The sequence below is a fragment of the Excalfactoria chinensis genome, chromosome 5, assembly GCF_039878825.1.
Source record: "Excalfactoria chinensis isolate bCotChi1 chromosome 5, bCotChi1.hap2, whole genome shotgun sequence".
Classification (NCBI taxonomy): domain Eukaryota; kingdom Metazoa; phylum Chordata; class Aves; order Galliformes; family Phasianidae; genus Excalfactoria; species Excalfactoria chinensis.
The window spans coordinates 53,089,940-53,111,068 of record NC_092829.1 but is presented as its reverse complement, the minus strand read 5'-3'; the positions used below and the strand labels follow the sequence as shown (position 1 = coordinate 53,111,068).

At 36.1% G+C, this 21,129-nt stretch overlaps 1 protein-coding gene across 1 annotated transcript in view; it reads left to right on the top strand.

The window, feature by feature from the left end:
• Positions 1 to 21,009, top strand: part of CCDC73 (coiled-coil domain containing 73) — a 55,540-nt gene extending 34,531 nt beyond the window's left edge. Inside the window, exons 14-22 of the mRNA XM_072339199.1 lie at positions 1,147 to 1,275; positions 1,530 to 1,589; positions 3,123 to 3,227; positions 6,672 to 6,782; positions 9,198 to 9,329; positions 12,221 to 12,386; positions 13,229 to 14,758; positions 17,581 to 17,714; positions 20,290 to 21,009. Coding sequence (XP_072195300.1) covers positions 1,147 to 1,275; positions 1,530 to 1,589; positions 3,123 to 3,227; positions 6,672 to 6,782; positions 9,198 to 9,329; positions 12,221 to 12,386; positions 13,229 to 14,758; positions 17,581 to 17,714; positions 20,290 to 20,493 — 2,571 coding nt within the window. The 3' untranslated portion in view covers positions 20,494 to 21,009. The remainder of the gene's footprint in view (positions 1 to 1,146; positions 1,276 to 1,529; positions 1,590 to 3,122; positions 3,228 to 6,671; positions 6,783 to 9,197; positions 9,330 to 12,220; positions 12,387 to 13,228; positions 14,759 to 17,580; positions 17,715 to 20,289) is intronic.
• The last annotated feature ends 120 nt before the right edge of the window (positions 21,010 to 21,129 follow it).

The following is a 21,129-nucleotide window of genomic DNA, read 5'->3' as shown; positions in this document are numbered from 1 at the left end:
AATACATGAGAAATAAAGCCTTGAGGAAACAAAATGATTTATTTTAAAGTGGTATCTATACTTGTGTTTTCCATGTAACTTTGTATTTGTAAGTTTCAGCTACATAATCTTCCTTTTTCTTTTGTACTGTTATTTGATTTTGTCCAGAACAGTTAAACCCATTGGTCTCTGATAAGATGGAATTCCAGTTTTGTGAAGAAAAGTTAAACAGACCAAACTTAGTTGTTAGATAAAACTATTACCATTCTGAATGCATGGTTCACCGCTATGGCATCATGAAGAATTCTTGATACTATCTGTGAACAGCATTCATAACCTCTGCTATTTGTCTGAGTAAACGTCAGAGTGCTCAAGGAGAGAGCGATATTAAACAGACTACCTTGTAGCAGAATGGGAGGGGTGGGGGAGAATAGGGCACAATATTTATGACTCCAGGAACTATAAGTTGTAATTTAATGAGATCAAAGCTTTTGCTGTTTATTTGCTGCACTAGGAGCTTGGAATAAACTGGTTAGAAAACAGATACCACCCCATCAGAGGGGAAAAAAAAAGGAAAAAAGAAGCAGGATATTTAAGAGATTATAAGGACTATAAAATCAAAGGCATATTTTAGATGGAAAATCATGTTGTTGAAGCTTCTAATATAAAATTAATTTAGAATTCTCCTGAGATTAAGTAATTAATGTTTCAGGAAGAAGCAAAGATCCTTCAAATTTATAGCCAGTTCCTGCTTTTAGCAGATAGTCACTGTTCTTCTTTTTTCCCTCCTGAATCCAAGGAGCATACCCAGTAATTCAGAATGTACTTTATTCCTGTTGTGTAAGAGGCCTTACCAATATCAGCACAGTGAGCACTTCCAGGAAGAGAAAATATCAAATATGGAAGTATCAGTGTACTTCAAACAATGACAGCAATATCAGTCCAATAACATTTTACCTGTTAAAATAAACTTTCAGCCACATTTGACAAGTTTAAAGTTTAGTGAGTCAATCTTAGAAATTTTGGTTCCTCGATTTAATTTCTTTAGCTGTTTCCATACATATTTAAAAGTAGGGCATGACTCAGGATAGTTTAAAAGATTTGTCTTTGTTTTGAATTGCAATGCCTATCCTGGATGAACTATTTATATGTGTTTCCTGTGTTAAGGAACTGAAGAAAGTAACTACAGACTTGATAAGGTCCAAGGTCACATCTCAGAACAGGGTGGGAGAAGAAAACATCAATCTTGCAGCAAAGGAAAAACAGTTTCAAGAACTGCAACAAAAAATCAGAATGGTATTTTGGAATTTAAACACATTAAATTTTTGGTTAATATGTTCTGTTCTTCATCTGAACATGAATGGAAGCGTAATTTTATAGCTAAAAGAAAAGACATTTCAGGATAATAGTTTAAATAGTTTTCACATTTTTAGATTATCTCATGAGGATTCAAAATATTCTATTCATGCAATATTACTGAAAAATCAAAGCCAGTAATTTTGGATGCCTTCAATAACACTTTGTGCTCCTTTTATCCTTTTTCTTTTAAGGAGACAGCAATCAGTGAAAGAGTTCAAGAAGAAAATGCTAACATTAAAGAAGAGAAGCTGGTGAGTTATTAATATAACTTTGCTATTTAAGATTGCTTAGAAAAATGTGTTATATATTTAAGATTCCTAAATGACCTTAGCAAATAAAGTCACTTGTGTTATTAATAAAATACTTCTGAAAAGTATATAAGTGGGGTCTTCTCACTCTTTACAAGGTAAGTTAGTAGTATTAACTAAGTTGATGCCTTCTTCCAAGTCAACTCTTATCTTTAAGTTCAGATTGGAGGCATCTGATACTTAACATAGCCCTTGAGAACAAATAAGCAATAAAATTTGCACGTTATTCTTGCTGTTTTACGTTCTGGTTGCCAACAATTTGTTATAATACTGTTGATGTTGCAACCAGGTAGAATTCATACTGAGCTTTATATGTTTAGATTATAAAACTACACCTGTACAAAGCTGATCAGTGTTACAGTTCCTCTGTCACAAACTCAGGTTACTATTTGCTGTGTTCCTGAGCAAATCCTAATGTTCAAACCAGGTACATGGAATCAAATAACAAATGCATAGCATGAAAATTTTATTCCCTGTAATAATAATCATAATACATTGCTTTGCAAATATTATTTTGTTACACAGTTGCAGAATTCTCATTCTGCAGTTCATTAAACTACCATTTCAGGACAGTATCATCCATCCTCCTTCTGAGGAAGGGCCAAAATTAGCAGCTTGCTTGTATACTCACTGAGCACATGTTAAAGGATAGGAGATAAAGGATAATCTGTAAAAGATGGATTTGCATTTTGAATCCACTTTTAATAAATTCATACCAATAAACATGGGGGGCAGGGGGAAACCCAACAACACAAGAGATAGTGTCATCATTTCTGAATGCATTTTTAATGCATTGCTGTGGAGGTGCTTGTAGCCAAAGTCATGTCGTCATTTTGTGTTATCAAAGAGAAGGAATGGTATTGCCTGTAATTTTCTACAAAATTCTACGTGAGTTGCTAGGATTGTTTGTTTTAATACATGCCTGGTTTAGTGTAAATTGGAGGTGGGGGTAGCTCTAATACAGAGATTAATTTCATGTTTTTCTCCAAGAAATTGGGTTAGGACACCCGGATTTTTGTATTATAGAGAGCTACAAAATCACTCTCTGGACTAACTGTGAATATGTTGGTTTCAGTGGCTATTGGACTGAATATATTATCTAAATTATAGGCTGATTTACACTGAACTGTATGTAGAGAAGCAATCTTGTCTAGTTCAGTGGACACTGTACCGGATTCAAAAGACATAACCAGCTGTGCTGCTGATATATCAGGTGATACTGGGTTCAGTTTTCTAGATGTGAAATCCAACTAAGTGTAAATTAAACTTCAATGAAAAGAGTATTTCTTTCTAGAAAGAAGGCTGAAAGAGCTCAGAGGAGTTGTGGTTGCTTTCCAAATGTTGGTTGCAATAAGATACAGGTATATTCTATATGCCACTGACAGAATAAAATATGTTAATCTCAAAGGTGTAAATTGGTTTCTGTTTAAACTGAGAAACAGTTATTCAATGTACCCTTATTTGTTTGTTCACAAGGAAATCCTCAGCTCTCTACAATGTGTGCAGAAGCAGCTTCAGCGAATAACCCAAATGAATGTTAGAATGGAAAGTGAATTAAATGCACTGAGAGAAGAATATAAGGTCAGATTTTCCTTGATTAGACAAGCTGCTTCTATCTATTATGTATTTTCAAAGTCCAGGGCTGTTAAAGACATCTGTATGCTTCTCAGAACTTTTGACCTCACTTCCATTGCTCCCTCAGCTCCTTAACTGTCAACGTGAACCTTGAAACACAGTCTATGGTTTCCCTCTTTTAGTTCTCCCCTAAAGTAAATTATGATTGCTGTTCTGATCAGCCATTTTTGGAAGGTAAAACCAGAACATTTCTAAGGTTGCTTTCAAGTATTTTGAAATAAAATGATTTTATGACTTGTTTCTTATAATAAATTTTTATGGAGGTATAAATTTCTCATTTCTGGAAAATACTTCAGATTTCAGATTTTTGGAGTCAGAGCTTGTCCTCAAAGCAAAAAGCCTAAAAGAGGTCTTATCTTTAGCCTTTTCTTGTTGTGTTGCCTGTTATATTTATGTTAGAGGTGGTAAGTAGTCATGTTGGAGAATGTTGAGCCAAAGAATTCTTCAGTTATTCTTTGAGGTTGTGAAAAAGGGATTCATAACAGTTTATATTCCAGATTACACTTGCAGACAGATTGGCCCAATGCACTGATCTTTTCTGATCAGATCTGCCACTTAGGGATCACTAATAGAACTATTCATAATTATGCACCAAATTTATCCATATCTAACTATAAGCATACAATACTATTTTGGAAGTTTGTTTTTGTTTTTTAAGTTGATTGCATTGACTTTGTAAACAAAAGCAAAAGCTTGAGATAATCGGTTCATAACATTACTGATAGTAATATGATAGAATATAAGGGTCCTTAAGGATCTTAAAAGTGGATATTACATTCTGGTCATTTCCATGTAAACTGTGGACATTATTTTCCTCTGTCAAAAATATTTCTCTCCATTTTAAAATAGTAGTTGTAAAATATATGTTGCTTTTCACAGCTACTCATTTGGCTGACACTGTGAGACAATTACTAAGGTGTTCCAGGGGATGAGACCTTGTAAGCTGCTTATTTTGCCTTGTCATTTTTTCCTAGTGACAAGTAGAAAATATGATTAGGGCTTTTTCCGTGTAACTAATACTCTACCTGCTTTCCTGCTAATTTGAGAGCTATTGCTCTTGTTTCTACCAGTTCTAGAATCTCAATATGATGAGTAGGTTCTGAAGGTGATGATGCATTATTTGTTTTCAACATCCCAATGCATTGTATCTGTTTGTATAAGATATTGTTGAATGAGATGTACAAACCTGAGACGGGTTTGCTTTTGTTAGTCTTGTTAGCATCTATACAAGAAGCTATCTGAGTCTTGTCTAAAAAGGGGTGCAGTTAAGTTCTTTTGATAGGTTTAGTTCTCTTGATATATGTTGAATCACTGGACTAATATATACCTAAGTTTTAATTCCACTAATTTCACAAATTACATACAAACCTTTAACTAAGATGACTGTGCTGATTCTGGCTTAGGTGTTTTGCAGTGCTGGGACAATATTCACACACACTAAGGGGTCCATCTGCCAGTCATTCCAAAACCTCTGTCTTTTTGAGATTACTAACTGAATACTTTTAGTCACTATCCCTTGAAATCAGAAACCATTTCTTGATCTCCAAAGAATATTCTTATTGCTGGATTTATTGATTTGTATATTTACAATGGATGTGGCATTATTTTGTACTGCACACCCATCCCCTCAAATTTTAAGCTCGAGGCGTGTAACAATGCTTAATATTGAAACAATGGGAGTGCTTTGTTTAAGAAAGAAATGTATCTGGTGATAATTCTATGTAGGATCTTTAGGATTTTAAGTGTTTACAGTTAGTTAATATCTTTAGGCTGATAGACATCCATACTGCTTCTCTATTATGTCTCTTTGTGATATATAGAGGTATTTGAGACAGTTTAATTCTGAACGATTGCTATTTTAAGTGTTTTGGTAAGCAAAGGCTGTCAAACTGGGAGGGCCCAGTACCCAGTAGGCACATTACACAGTAGTCTTTTGCACTAAATGGACAAAGGTAAGGTTTGCTTGGGGAGTGGAGATTTTCAAGGAAGTTTGGGTGAGACAGCTAACTCTTCTTTCTGCAGTCATGTCTATACTTTAATCTGCTGCTTCTTTTGCCGTAAGAGCTATGCTATAACACATTCCACTTCAGAGGAGACTGAATTTGAGATGCATTTATCTCCAAGGACCAAAGAATCCTTTAGTTAGAGAGGAAGAGGAAAGGATATCATGGCACTCCCGTTTTGTAGAACTGTGTGAAAGATACTGAACAAGCATACAATTATACAGTCTATACAATCAATGTGTTGCTGAATTGTTTCATCTTTTTAATTGCATAATATGTTGGAGAAAATCATTATATACTTACGAACAACTTTTTCCCTGCGTATAAACATGCCAGGTAATCTGAGTTTTCCTAGTGTCATACCTTTGAAATATATATACATATATTTATTAGTGGTGCAGATAAATTAAAATAGGTATTAAAAAATGGTTGTTAAGTGAATCAGGAAGTAGACTCACTTCTAGTTAAAAGATTAAATAGGAAGGAACTGGTTTGGAGTAATGTCTCAACATTTTTCTTGTGGATTTCTAAAGAAGCTCAGCAGAGCCATAAATATATAGCTGGTCATATAGCTACATGCATTAAAGGTATGTTTACATTATCAAAAATATTTGTGTCATCTATAATAGGTAATGGATGCAGCAAGTCCTTTATCTTCTGTATTGTTTGCTGTAAAAATGTGATACAATAAAAATTCCAACAGTACCTGAGGTGTCTCAGAAGTTACTGTTGATTTATACAAGTGCATTAATTTGGCACAGTAAAGTTCAAACAGTTAACTAAAAAAATGCTGCAAGTACAATTAAGGTGGTATAAAGTCTTACCATTACTGTTACTTTAGTGCATTCTTATTCTGTTTTGGTTGTGTAAAATTAATTAAATGATAATCAGTCACATAGTAAATACTTCACGTTCCAATAGGTGTTTTAGAATTTGAAGTTTATGCAGTTTATAGGATACGTTAGTAAACAATTTAGGATAGAAAAACTGGTCAGAATATTAATATTTCCTCTTTTGCTCTAGAGTAGCTTTTTCTTTAAGTACTTTCTTTAAGGTCTAGATTGTGCTACATTTCACATTTCTCATCTCTGGACTTTATATTACTTTTTTTCAGCACATTAAAACTTATGCAGTGAAACTGAATAATGGCAAGTGTTTTTATACCCTTTTATAGCCATTTCTTTTTCATAACCTCCCCCTGTTTCCTGTTAGCTAAACTATAAGCACCTTTCTGTTAATTTATGAAAATTATTGTTGAGATAGCACATTATCACTGATCTGTATGGCACTTTCAGCATGTTAGAAGCAAAGGTCCAAGCAACATAAAACACATCAAAATTCATTAATGTGGTATTGATTATTTTTTGGATAATTAATTTTATTGCAGACACTTGAAAGAGATAATGAGCTGCAAAGGGAGAAGGCAAAGGAAAATGAAGAAAAGTTCCTTAATCTTCAGAATGAGCATGAGAAAGCACTGAGAATTTGGAAAAAAGAGGTAGGTTTATTAAATTAAATGCTAAAGTATTAAAAGGGTTTTGAAATAGTCATCAAGACTTTCACATAATTCCTAAAAACCAAGAAAATATCGCAGAAATGCTACAATAAAAGCAACCAATTTCTTTTCCAGTAATGCAGACTCATCTAGAAATGAATATTCTTTAAAGGTAGATTTAGGAGAAATGTTGAATTCTATGCTTTAAAAGGTCAGTGCAGTTCTACAAAGCAAGAGCCCCAGGGTGTTCGGTCTTGTCTTTAGTGCTTTAAAATATTCTGGAATTACACCAAGGCATGGAAACTGATTTAATTTTATGTATTTTTCAGTACAATTTCATACGGAACATATTAAGGGAATACCAGCATTTCTAGGCTGCACTCTTTTACCCTCAAGAAACCTTGAAAAATCAGTAGTCAGTTACATACTTTGGGGGTGAAAAAAACAAACAGAACAAACCTATCTGGGGTACCTGAAAGGTACCTGTGCAGGGCCATAGTTCAAAAGGTGGGTGGTGGGGAAGCAACCTCAAACTGAATCAGGTAGAGCTGCTGAAGGCTTTCATTGAAGGAGAAGTCCACATTTGACTGTAATTATTCAACTCTGACTGTGGAGTGAAATGTGATTAGATTAGACAAAACCGCGTTCATTTCTACATACATCTAAACAATGTTTTAGCTGCAGAATTTGCCATTCTTTCTACATTTTAAAGATTTTTTTAAAAGAATACTTCAGTAATTGCTAATTATTTCTTCTACATCTACTATTATAAAGGTTTTGAAGCTGATGGACTGACACAGGGAGTTTGTGTGGAAAATGTAATCCTGCTGTCTTAATTCCTTGACTTTATTGCCTGTGTGAAGATCACTGCAGCCACGAGACTACAAAATAACTGCATTGTTCTGACACTCTCTGCTCTGAGATACTTGCTGTCTCTGATTTCTAGCAGTGTCTTATACCATAGTATCCTGTGTACACATGGGAATTCCATGCTTATTTCACAGAAGTGTTTGCATCTCCTTTTTAGAAGATAATGTCCATCTTTGTGTCTGACACTTCCCACTCCAGCAGCCATTTTTCTGCTGTGGCTAAATTTGGACTTTTAATTTCTTAACAGCATAATCATGGATAGCATTAACATTATACAATGCTTTGGAAATAGTTGTAAATCAGATTAGAGTATGTCTGAAAAATTACTCTGTTTCCTTGCTTGCTTTTGTTTTTACAACTTGTCTTGCAATCATTTTTTGTTCTGAATAGAAAGATGTAATTATTGCATGCTCACTGAAGAATATTGGTTTCTTGAGGCTGTTACAGTAGTGCCAAGAAAATCCCTTATTGTTATAGTTCCTTGAAAATGTGATAGAGAATGAACACTTACAAACATGTTTATTTGTTAAAACATGTTTAACATAACAAACATGTTTATTTACACTGACCTTGGTGTGCTGATGGACAGTCGGCTGATATGAGCCAGCAGTGTGCCCAGGTGGCCAAGAGGGCCAATGGCATCCTGGCTTGTATCAGGAATGGTGTGGTGAGCAGGACTAAGGAAGTCATCCTGCCCCTGTACTCAGCATTGGTGAGGCCTCACCTCGAGTACTGTGTCCAGTTTTGGGCACCTCAGCACAAGAAGGACATGGAGGTACTGGAGCAGGTCCAGAGAAGGGCTACGAGGCTCGTTAAGGGCTTGGAGAATCAGCTCTATGAGGAGAGACTAAGGAAGCTGGGGCTGTTTAGTCTGAGGAAGAGGAGGCTGAGGGGAGACCTTATTGCTGTCTTCCAGTACCTGAAAGGTTCGTACAGTGAGAGTGGGGCAGGTCTCTTCTCACTAGTGACATGTGACAGGACGAGGGGAAATGGCCTCAAGTTGCGCCAGGGCAAGTTTAGGTTGGATATTAGAAGGAACTTCTTTACAGAAAGGGTGGTTAGGTACTGGAATGGGCTCCCCAAGGAGGTGGTTGAATCGCCATCCCTGGATGTGTTTAAGAGCCGTTTGGATGTGGTACTCAGGGATATGATTTAGCAGAGGTTTGTTGTTGTGGTGTTGTTTCGTGGTTGTTTTTTAAGAGATAGGCTACTGGTTAGGCTGCGGTTGGACTTGATGATCTTCAAGGTCTTTTCCAACCTGAGTAATTCTAATTCTATGATTTATAAACAGGAAAAGGGGGAAAAAGCTACAAATAATGATCCTGAGCCAAATAATAAAAAAAGAATAGTCTGTTTGGTATTGGAATGGGATTAAAATCCTGGTGTGAATAAAAAGCTTGAGCTGCCTTTTTTTGTACACAGATTTCCTTATTGTTTCTTCATTCTTCTAAGGGATTGCTTTAATTTGCTAAGCTGTTGATAAACAGTGGTTTTGTATTTGAACATGCTAAATAAGGGTCTGCGTTTGTGTGCTCTCCTTTATTTTAGGAGGAAACATTGAGAAGAGAGATAGACACTATTAAAAATGAGCTGAATTCCCTTAAAGAGGTCCAAGGACATTTTGATGATTGCCATCTTCCTCAGGGAAACCAGCATTCTGAGCAAGTAGAAAATCTTCAGGTGAGTGCCTCTAATGGCTGCAGTATTTTGCTTTTTTTTTTTTTTTTTCTCATAGAGTTTAGAGAGTGAAAGTCCAGACAGTTTTTCTAGTCTGGCTCTCAGTGATCTTCATTTGACGTTACTTAAGCCTAAAAGCTTCTCTGATGTAGTCAGTGATCCTAGATCCCACTAAAAGAGCTTGCATTGGTTGGTGAGCCAAGTCCAGGCTCAGATCCATATTCAGGATATATATGAAAAGTCATTACATGGGTAAGCATGTGGAGGTTGTCTTTTGAAGCAAGAGGATCACATAGCACTGTAGGTAAGTGATACCCCTTAAACTGGATTGCAAATTTATTTTCTAGTCTTTTATAAGATGGAAAAAACAAGGTCGCAAGCTGTAAGAGAAAAATTTCTTATGTATGGAGTGTATTCTGTTATTTGGCAGTGTGTTGTCTACATTGTTGTTCCATTCGTTTTTCCACTCAGATGATTTTTTCCTTCTTTGAAGGATGAGCCATTATTTTTCATCTCTACAAGTTTTCTCTTTCAGTGTTAGGAAGACACTAGGTAACAACTCTTCTTTTGAGGTCTAGGCTGTGAATTGGAAGTAAAATGACAAACTGAAACAACCTTAGAATTTGGAAGAACTTAAATGAATTTCTTCACATATTCATTCAAGTATACACACACGACTACACACACGTCTGGCATGCACTTAATAATGCTGTGGAAATTAAACTTGACATGCGTATTCATTGTGCAGTATCTGTAAGAATTCAGCAAGGTATAATGCAAATTGTGTAACTATGGAAAATCGTTTCTTTGAATTAAAAACTGAATTATATTTAGGATGCAGAATCAAATGGTGCTATCAGACTTCTGTGATGAAGTGTACCTGTGCTTACTGAGGTCATCCTGTGTATAGATATGCTTGAAACATACAGCTATGAATAGGAGAAAAAAATCTGAGATGTCATCTAAATATGTATCCTTAACTATTTCACAGTAAATCACCATACCACTGTATAAGACTTCTAAGCATAGACAGATTAGAAAACACTGGCAAGAAATTACAAGCACACATCATATTGATTATTCTATTTCATGGAATTTCATTTTGTACTAGTAATGAGTCAGAGCCTAAGATAATACACAAAGGGCAAAGTGTTGGCTGAGATTTAGGTGAAGGAATACCACAAGGAAATGCACGTGTATATATTTTTACACCTAGTGCAATCTGAAATCCCTGTGATTATTTGTGGGGTGTGACATTTAGCATGTATGTAAAAAGTCGTCTTATGTATGCTTACATCGCATAGATGTATTTTTCTAAATTATGTGGGTGGGGGAATAAAATCAAATCTTATATTGGAAAGTTTTGATATTTAGGCATTTCGATTTTAGGCATCTCAAACCTTATTTTTGAAGGATGTTTTCAATCCATCTGAAAATCTGGAGAACTGTAATATTTCTCTCTTTCTAAAAATGCTTCATCATGTTTGTTTCAGATCCATTCAACAGTTCATCCTGTAACAAGAAATGGAAGTTGCAGCATAGCAGTCATTCTATACCTGTACAAACAAAGTTATACTGAGTTGCTTTCTGTTTCTGTCTTAAGAAACAGCTCTTAGAAGCAAGAGATTGTGAAAGAATTACAGCTTTCATGAAAGAAACTTTCTGGTTCTTGTAGTTGAAAAGAAAAGCTTGCAAGCATAGAGTAAAGGCTGCATATCTCCAGAAAGCAAAGCTAATTAAAAATACAGAAAACAAAAATACTAAATATTTACAATCTCAAATCAGAATCTCTACAAGTAACAGGACTAAAAAAAAATTGTAGGTAGACTATCTGGCATTAGGAAAATTAATTTCAGGCCTTCATTTGCCATGACTCTTTCCTTCCCCAAATAAATTAAGCTGGGAGCATAAGGATGTTTATGTGACCTGCAGAAAATTGTTTCCTGCAGGTTTCTATTGTATATCATCTACTACCATACCACTGTGATAATCCAATTTTGACCAGTGTTCTATATGCACCTCCCTCCATTTTACAATATACTCTGTCCTCCCCAAAGATCTTATGCCCAAGTACAGCACTCATAACTCCCTCCCACATCCCAACCTTCCTTCCTGTTCTAACACCTCCAGCCACCCAAGTATCTTTAGCTTTTCCTTTCTCCTTTTATAGACTAGGCAGTGTCCCTGCTCCCTCCCACATCCACCTACTTTTATTTGAGCCAGCACGTGCTCTTGCCTTCAGCTGCAGATAAAGGATGGATGCTTCTTCTTTTCTTTTTTTTTTTTTTTATGGGAAAGGGTGTGTGATTTTTCATTCAGGTAGCTTCTTCACTATTTGGCTGACAGTTTTAACAGAACATAATGGAATGAAACAACTTTCAGGGTTCTACTTCTGTTGAATTTGATTGTTCAGATTCAAAATCCACCTGAGGGGGAATGAGGAATGGACGAAAAGCAAATTCATAAGCCTAATTTGTGTATGAAACTGAGTAAAAAAATCCCAGCTGGTTTGATAGGAGGGAACAAATAAAAAGTGTTAATAGGTACATGTGAGTTAGAACATAATTAGTGATCTACATATAATTACTGAGCAGGTCACTGATTTAACCTGCAGACAGAGGGCGTCATCCAGTCAGTGCACATAGAAAACATCTTCCTTCCCCTGAAAAACTGACAATTAGTGTAATTTGTTTTTGTGGACTGTGATTAGAAATCATAAGGGCTTAATGTCTTCCCTTTTTGAGTCCTAACCTGCTTGTTTTTCCTCTATTTACATTAACTTTATATACTTCAGGAGAACAGTCTTCTGTTTCTGTCTGAATTTTAAAATGAATTGAGAATCAGGGGCTGTAGTAGGTTATTAAAATGTGTGATCTTTTTCCTTCTTATTCTAGAGTGCTCAAGAACAATCAAAAGACAGCAAAATACAGACTATTCAGAAAGACCACTGTATGCCATCTATACTAAGAAAAGACAATGACTTTGGACATGAAGATGAAACTGAAGTAAAAAACACAGTGAACTTCTCCTTAGGCACTGAGGAGTTACAGATAGAACAAAGTAATAAGATCACATGGATAGAAGAGATAAATAGTATTGTTGATAAAGGGATAAGTAATTACAGTATAGTGTATGGTAAGAAAATGTTTGAATCCCAAATTAAATGTTTTTCTAATAGCAGTGAATTCTTGATGTCAGTAATGTTAGTCTGTGATATTCCCAAGGCTTTGTACAAAAGCACAGTGCTTCTAGTGGTTGCCCTGGGGCAATTGAGTAAGCTCTGTATTGTTGCTCCTCAAGCTGTTGAAATATCTTCTCCTATGTTCCAGGAAAGTGGGTATGGGTTAGGAAGAGTGATGTATACAGAAGCGTTTGGAAGGAAAAACAAGAAAAGATTTCCCCTTTCCCATGAAACAATGAAAGTAGGCCCAAGAGTGCTTGCACTGCGTTTGTTCATGTGGATGACTGTAATACTTTTCTATACAAAGTGCTTAATGACTCTACTAAGTGGCTTTTTTTGAAGCTTAAAGACTATCTAGCCTTTAGTACTCACCATTGTTGTATTTTTAGAAGTGGAAAGACTTTTTTATTATGTAAGAACTAGTTGGGAAATATTTAAATAGATTTTTCAATACAATCAGTAACTAAAATGCACAGTGTTAAGGTACTTTCTCTGAACAGTTTATAAGTGTTTTGCAAATTACAATAACATATTTATCTCCAGTATTTTTTTTTCTATATTTTTATGTGGATTGAAGTGTTACTGTAATGGAAGAGAAGAAGAATCTGTATTGATACTAATCTTAAGTCAGTATTTTTTGAAATCTTAAACTGTAAAAACAATCTTTTATTTAATTAGTTTGTGATCCATCACTAACTAGAAAATGCACTTATTCTAACAGAGTTACAAGTTCTTGAGAACAGTTTTAAGGGTGAGATTAATGTTGCTAGCCCTTTGGAAGGAAAGGAAAGGGAGGCTTCTCCCAGGAATACTCTCTGCGCAGATACTGATTTAATTACCCAAGGACAGAAGTTGGAAACGCCCGTCACTGAATGTAAAGAAGCAGAAAATCTAGAAACAACACGAGTGCTACTGGAGGGAAACAGTGCAAATGTACAACAAAAGCGACAGGACAACAGTGGTCCAGCAGCAGCACATCACACAGAAACAAGCAAGGTACTTCTAGATGCTGCTGACAGAGTAATTGTCTGTGAGAAAAATGCAATTCAAGAGATGAACTCTAGTAATCAAGAAGAGTGCAATGCTACACATGAATCAATTTGTATTAAGGCAGACAAAAACTCAAGTATCACAGAACTTGACAAAAGTGTTCTTACAACCGAAGCATCCAAAAAAGAGTCTGATGCAGCTGTTTGCACTGAGAAGAGTGCTGTGTGTGAAAGAAATACAGGTAATCATCAAGTGAATGAGTTCCATTTTGGCATCCTATCTTATGCTAAAGAAAGCTGTCAGACAGAACACCAGAAATGTAGCTTGCTAAACAGTGACAACCATGTGGATAACAGATCGCATAGACTAGAGAAAAGCTTGTTAAATCTGAGTGGTTTACCTAGAGATAAATTCCCTTTTAAACAGACACGTGTAGATGCTGAAGACAAAAAATACAACGATATTGCCTCAAACATCAACAGAAGTGGCACACTAAGGCATACTAGTTTTCCAGCAACGGATGCTCAGAATTTACTAGTCGTTTATTGTGATGATGCAAGTACTGATAAAGCTGCAAAAGAACGTAGTAGTAACATGCCTCTTAAAAGTACTTATAATTTATGCCCTGGAAAAATAAATAAGGGAATAAATGTGGATGATGTGCACAGCAAACAACCTGAACATGACAGTACTGAGCAATCAGGAGGTGACAGAAGTACATTTACCTTGAATGCTGAAGCCATGCCTCCAGTAAAGGATAATGATCTTGACACAACTGGTCAAAAGGTCCCAGCAGATGAAATTGGTGCAGATAAACTTAATGAAGAAATTCAGATACAGTCCATCAAAAATGGACATTCCCTGGACATTAAAGATAAATCAGTAAATAACACTGTATTAAAACAGACCAAAGACTCAGTGCACAGTACAGTTCCAGGAAGGAAGTTTGCTGAGGTTCACCTGAAAGAATCATGCTCTTTACCCATGAGAACATCTGAAAATGTAAGTGGAAGGTCATTTTTTGATCTTTCAAGTTCAGATAAAAAAGCTGAGAAAACTTCAGTATGCTTCAAATTTTTTGACCTCAGTTCTTGTTCAAGTGTAAATCAAATGAGAAGTCAGGCTGCATGGACTTCATCATGCCAAGAACCTCCCGTTTTGAAAGAGAAACTACCACGTCTAGTGGAAAACAAAAAGGTGATTTCAAGAGCGCTGTTTGAAAACATCAGTGAAAATGTTGGCAGGAAAGATACGGGAGCAGGTAAGATACGTATGTATACTGTTAAGTCTGCCCTGAATATGTTGTTTTAGAAATTACCAAAATATTATACTGCACTGCTTAAATGCAGAGGTGTCATATTAGGAGGCTTATGCTAAAAAGAAGAGTGAAAAACACTGTGAGATTCCTCAATTTATCGTTTAAATGTAGCTGAGCAGTTTTTGTTTGATAAATTCTTTGATTAAATAAACTTTTGTCCATGTTTTCCTTGTGAGAGAAAAGCAGGGCAATTTCAAATGGAAGTTTTATAGGCATTTGTAACTCTAATGCAGGGTGTGTTTTATCAGAGCTTTGCATATGATCTGAAAAGCACTATGCAGGTTCTCGAAATCATTCAGTGCTCTCATTTCACATTAAAAAAAATAAAAAAATAGGGTAATTGATGAAAGCTGTTCCTTTGAATCACGGTTAGAGAAAACGTACCCATTTTTATTGTACATCTTTGGTTCAGATGGACACTTTGAACCATCTGAATGAGCTCAATGTGTGAAAGGAGTTGATACCTTTGGAGGCGCTGTAAAACACAGCTGGCTGCTCGGAGTGCTCAGGGAGCTTGTTCACCTTTTTGTGCTGGTGATCATTTCCTGAACAATGTCTTGTCTATACAGAAAAGTAAATATTTTATTGCACTTAATAAAATGATTACAAAAAATGGGGGAGGATTCAATTTTTTATTTGTTTTACAGTAAAAACTAGCTGCTAATTAAACGTAATCTCTTACTGAAGTAAAATATATAGATACCATCTCTGTTTCCAAAGGATATCAACTTCAGTGTTTACATATGTTCTTCTACTTCAGTAACCGGACAGAATAAAAGATGGTATTGGTGTTGTCTTCCTCTCAAAATAAAGCTTGCATATGGGTTGTTTTTAATCTCTGTATGCTGTAAATTTGGAGAAACTTTTTTAGTTTGAAGAGCTGAAAGGCCCAAGCTTTGTTAAAAATGAAACTTTGGGTGCTTAGATGTTTCTCAGGAGAGTCAGGACTATGTGACAGGAAATGTGTGTGTTTCATCTTTGTCGCTTGAGTGTATTCAGAGCAGAATGGACACCCCACCCATCTGACCTACCCATAGTTTAGCAGCCAGTGGCAATGACACAGAAAACTAGCAGTCTGATTTCCTAATCTTGTTCTGGTAATACAGACTTAGGTTTACTGGTTATTTGTTCCCGTAGCCGGTCTCTCACATGCCTCTGTATACTGACGCCATTCTTTCAGTTTAGTTTTCTTCGGTTTCAGATGAGCCTTTGTCACTACAATAGTAGTGGTAGCAGAATCCTGATCTCCAGACAGTGCATCATTTATCTTAGTGATGTGAATTTCAGAAGCAGTTTCAATAAAATCCTTACGCAGTTATGTGATGTTCCACGTGGGTTATTTTTCTGCATGAACCGATTGTGCTATCTGAAGTTCATCCATGTGCTGTTCCTTCTTTTCTTGTATGCAAAGTAGGGTAATTCCAAGAAGTGAGTCTAACAAGTTCATCCAAAGGAGCCAGTGGGGATTTGATTATGACTGTGCTTCCACAAACAAGTTACCTAGTGACCGGTACAGTCACCAGACCTCTTTCATTCTGGCAAAACTTCATAGCTGAAGATCTTGGGTTGGGTCCCAGATCTGCCTCTCCCTCTCATCTTACTGCCTAATTTATATAGCCCCTGTTTCTGCTTGCCTGCCTCTTGGAGAGTAGAAAACCTTACTGACAGGGCACCTAAGAATTAGTCATTGCAGTACACTCAGCTCTGCAACTTCCAAGATTTATTGTGTTGTTTTGTTGTTTTTTTTTTTCCCCAAATATTTTCCCAAATGGCAATTGAGGGGTGGAATCAGTGTGGATATGTTTCTATTTTTGCTTTTATTTTTCCTCATATAGGCACATCTAGCCACATGAAACACTGAGCACTGAATTTTAGTAATCCTGTTTGAGGGAACTCCTTTTACTGCTTAAGGAAAATGCAATCTGCTATTTATACAACATTTCTGGTTCCAGCAGCCACACCACATGAGTACAGGAATTAACTGAGAGTGGGCAGAATCTTCCTGGAGAACTCTCCTCCTATTTGATTCTGCAAAGTAATGATTTTACTATTATATCAGTAACAGACAAGCATCTGCATTGCGAAAGAGACTGTTTGCATTATTAGTAATTTGGAAAGTACGCTTGTTTTGATTCTGCAAGTAGTTTGGTGTTGGCTTTGGTGGAGTCTGCTAGAGGTGCATAAAGGCACTGCAGGACTGGAGCCTTATGCTGCTAGAGTTGATCTGCCCACTTGTCCTTTTTACCTTTATTGGATAGTTATAGCCTGATCTGATGAAATATTAGGTTTATCTATGTACAGCAAAAAAGACTGCTTACTTTAAAGATGTTGTCGTCTAAACAACTTTGTATTTAGAATGTCCTTGTTACAAGTCATCTTGCAATCTTATGTCAGGATGCCAGTACTTATATACCTTATAGTCATTATCAGAAGGTGAATCTTAGAGGTGTACTGATTAATAAAAGGGATGTTCGTTAGTATACTGAAAATGCTTATGTTCTGTATAAATCCCCATTTTCATATCATTACCTTAATGCATGAAAATGACAGAAAACATCTTTAATTGGAATAGGAACGGACCTCATCTTTGCAGAAGAATCTGAAAGAAAAATGAGGGAAAATCCTGCAACAGAGATTTGGTGATTAAAACCAAAAATATATTATTATTTTTTTTGAGATCAGAGGTAAACCAGAAATGTAGTTACTTTACAATTAGTGCCTAGAGAATAAATTGCAGTTGTTACCATTTCCTTTTTGTCAATCAGGTTCTACCAGTTCTAACGGAGCCGCCGACACTTTGAATACCTCTAATATCCACCGAGACCCCCAGGGAGATCCTCCTGAAGAATGGAATGCTATAGCAAAGACTTTTTATGATTCTTCTTTTCCCACAGAACATGTAAGTCAATTAAAAATATTGCGAACCAGACCTCAGTGAGCTAATTCCACAGATATTTGTACAACTGTACGCATCTGGATACTTTAAGACTGAGTCAATCTCCAAAATAATATCAAAAGGGCAACTAGGCACCATTTTTCACAATTAAGGTTGATAGAAAGCAGCAGGAAAAAGTCACAGCGTATGAATCAAACAGATGTTAACCAGTCTGTTTGGGAGGGGGAGAAGAGGGTAGCTCATTGTGTACCTTAATAAAACTCATCACCTAGAGATTTCTTTTTGTTTAAAAAAAAAAATAGCACAGAAAAGTATAAAAACACTGTTTCCTTTATTTGATAGGAGCATCTTATTTATTAAAAAGAGTCTGTGAATGGCTTAGAAAATCAGCTGATCTATGAATGACAGCCTTTGAGTTTATACCATGCAGCAATTACGTAATACCATTTTTAAGTTAACTGTTTTAGTATTATGTTACTATATGTGTGTGTGAAAGCAGATAATGGAAAAGCAAGCTGTTGTTTTCCAGTAAGACGAGTTTGCTCATAGTGATACTAGCAATGCCTCATACTGCATTCTTAGATCCACGTTAGATCCTAAACATTATATTCAAGAGCAGTAGAATAATTTACAACTGCAATGGGCCTCATTCTCTGGAAGAGGCTCTAGAGGAGAGTCTCAGTTTGGGCTGTCTCTTCTGGATGATGTTTGAGATCAGGATGTAGACTTTCAGGTGACAAAACTGGCTGATTTTTACTAAACACAATCAGTTCTCAGTGCTACTAGCATTCATGTTCTCTGAAATGAAGAAGGCTGCTGTTATTAAATTACTCAACCTTCCTAATGAAACAGTACTTCAGCATGAAAATGAGGTGGTGATACTGTGCCTCCTGCTTTTTTTTTCTCATTGAGGTGGAGCCAAGAATTGATGACAATATTCTTCTTGCTCTTCCTTGCTTATTCTTCCATACTTTTCAGCTGAGAACTTCTGGAAAGGGGTGGACTAAAGTGCCTAATTTACAGCAAGTAAAAAGCCGTATTTCATTATCTGATGGTGGTTATACTACTTCATCACCTCCGAATTAAAGCTCCTTATGTGCAGGCTAAGGAAAAGCTGAGACAGACATGAACAGCATGCCTTGCTGATTTGACCTTAGATTATTTTCCAAGCAATTGCTCTATGAAGTCTCAGCCCGGGACATCGCAGACCACTCCTTCCCTTTTGTACTGGTGCTGTTCTAATACCTTCTTTCTTTAAATTTGTCATTTTTATGACTGACATGTAAAAGCTGTTGAGATTAAGAAGAGGCTCAGCAGTAATTTTTGCTGCTCAGTTTAGTTGTTTTGACTAACTCGTACGTTTATAACAGGAGCAGATTTATGCCTTCTTCCACTTGGATAATTTCATTTAACCAAAATGCAGAACTTGAAAACTTGGAAAAAAAAAAGTTATGTTTTTTATACACGTTCCCCCCACGGTATAAAAGAGAACTTACCATATCTTACAGTGTGGGCAGTAAGATGCACTGCTTTACTTACATTTCTTTGTGGAAATGCTGAGGGTTTTTAGTTTGACAGATAGGATTTTTTTTTTTTTTTTCAATAGGTAAATTGAACAATGTGCTTTATGTTTGTATTCTAAACTTCAAGAAATGCAGAAGGAAAGTCTTTTAATTATTAGTGTATGTAGCAGCATATAGTGATACACTGCAATTCATCCCTCTTTACATTTCAGTTTGTTTTACAAAAAATCTATGCTAAACTGAAAACAGGCCTGCAGACTGTGACTTACAAGTAGTTGGGCCAGTTATCCTGTGTTCAGAAATGGCTCAACAGAGCCTCACCTCACAATCCATATAAGACAGAACTGCCCTTAGCTTGCAACTTACTGGACATCGCATTTGAGATCCCCATGAACCACTGCAGTGCTGGCTCCATGTAACCCATTTTGTTGTGAGCTTATGCTCAGGCAGGTGGCTGCTGATGCACGTTGTCCTTCCCTGGTGGCACAGAGTAAGGCCATGTGGAGAAAGCTCATTGTTCAAGCAGAAAAACTGCTTCCCTGATTTGTTGCTCGTTTTGGATACATATGAAACAGTAATTAAAACTATTCAGAGAACAAAAAGGTCTTTAACATGCAAAGCCAAATGCTTACCGACCTTGCTTCAGTTAATGATGTTTGTTTTCTCATCTATAAAGCTAAGCAGAGAGGGAGTTAACACTATAAACCTCATGATTTTGGGTTTTGTTAATCAAATTATTGCATAGCACTAGAAGTGTCAATTGCAACATTAAACTGTTTAATTGAACTATTTATTTTGCTAATCTGCATTCTCATGCAAGCTTGTCTTTTTTATTCATACTCTTCTGTATCAAATCTTATGTTAAGGTTAGGTTTATAAATTTATTGAGTCTTCCATTTTCAAGCTGAAGTGAGCATCTCAAATAAAACATATTTTCCAATTGACTTATTTTTCTGTTCATGTTTCCCTGCGTGCTTAATGTCAAATTATTGCTAACAATCTGAACATGAATTCTTTTTATTATTAACTGCCACTTTTTTTTCCCCCCCTGACAGATGAAAGAAGGATTTACTGCTCTGAATGAGCAGAAGTCATCTCCCATGACTGCAACTCCAGCACAAAGTGAAATGCTCGGAGATGAGGACAGATGCCCTACTCATAATTCCACTGTACAGAACAAAATAGAAGAAATTGAGAAACTCCTCAATTTGGAAAGACTCTGTTCATCAAGGAAAAGGAAACATGAAGACAGGCAGTAAGAAGCAGTGGTAGGACATGACAGTTAAACGTGGATAAGCCACTTCTGTAAGCTAAGCTGGTAGAGGTATTCCTATATAGTGTGTATTCATGTACTTTCGCATTTAATACAGGATAAATACTTTCTGTTTAAAAATAGATGCAACTCTAATTGCTGTTCCTACAATCAAATGCAAGCAAGTTGTTAGGATTTTGGCCTAAAGTTAAAAGTTCACAAGTTAAATGTTTTAATAAACCTGTAAGCAATATTAAACCACTCCCCAGAACTTCTAACTGAAATAGTTCAGTTTGGGTTGACAGACTGCTCTGGTTTTGAACAATGCTGTAACTGTTTCAAAATATAGTTGTTCTAAGTGGCATGAGTCTAAAGGGTTGCTGTAGTAGACTGTGTCTAAATAATGCCTCTTTCCCCACTAAAAGATAGGGTATGACTTACTTACCAAGTTGCATTTCTGGTTCACGTTTCTCTTCCTTCAGGATAATAGTAACCTCTCACTTGTTACTTACACTACCTCCCTTCCACCCCACACCTCTTGTCAAAGAGCAATCCTCATATGAAAAAACTAAATAAACAACAACAAAAGAAACAGGGTATTGCTACTGTTAGTTATTTCTAGTTATATAAGAAAATCAACGAG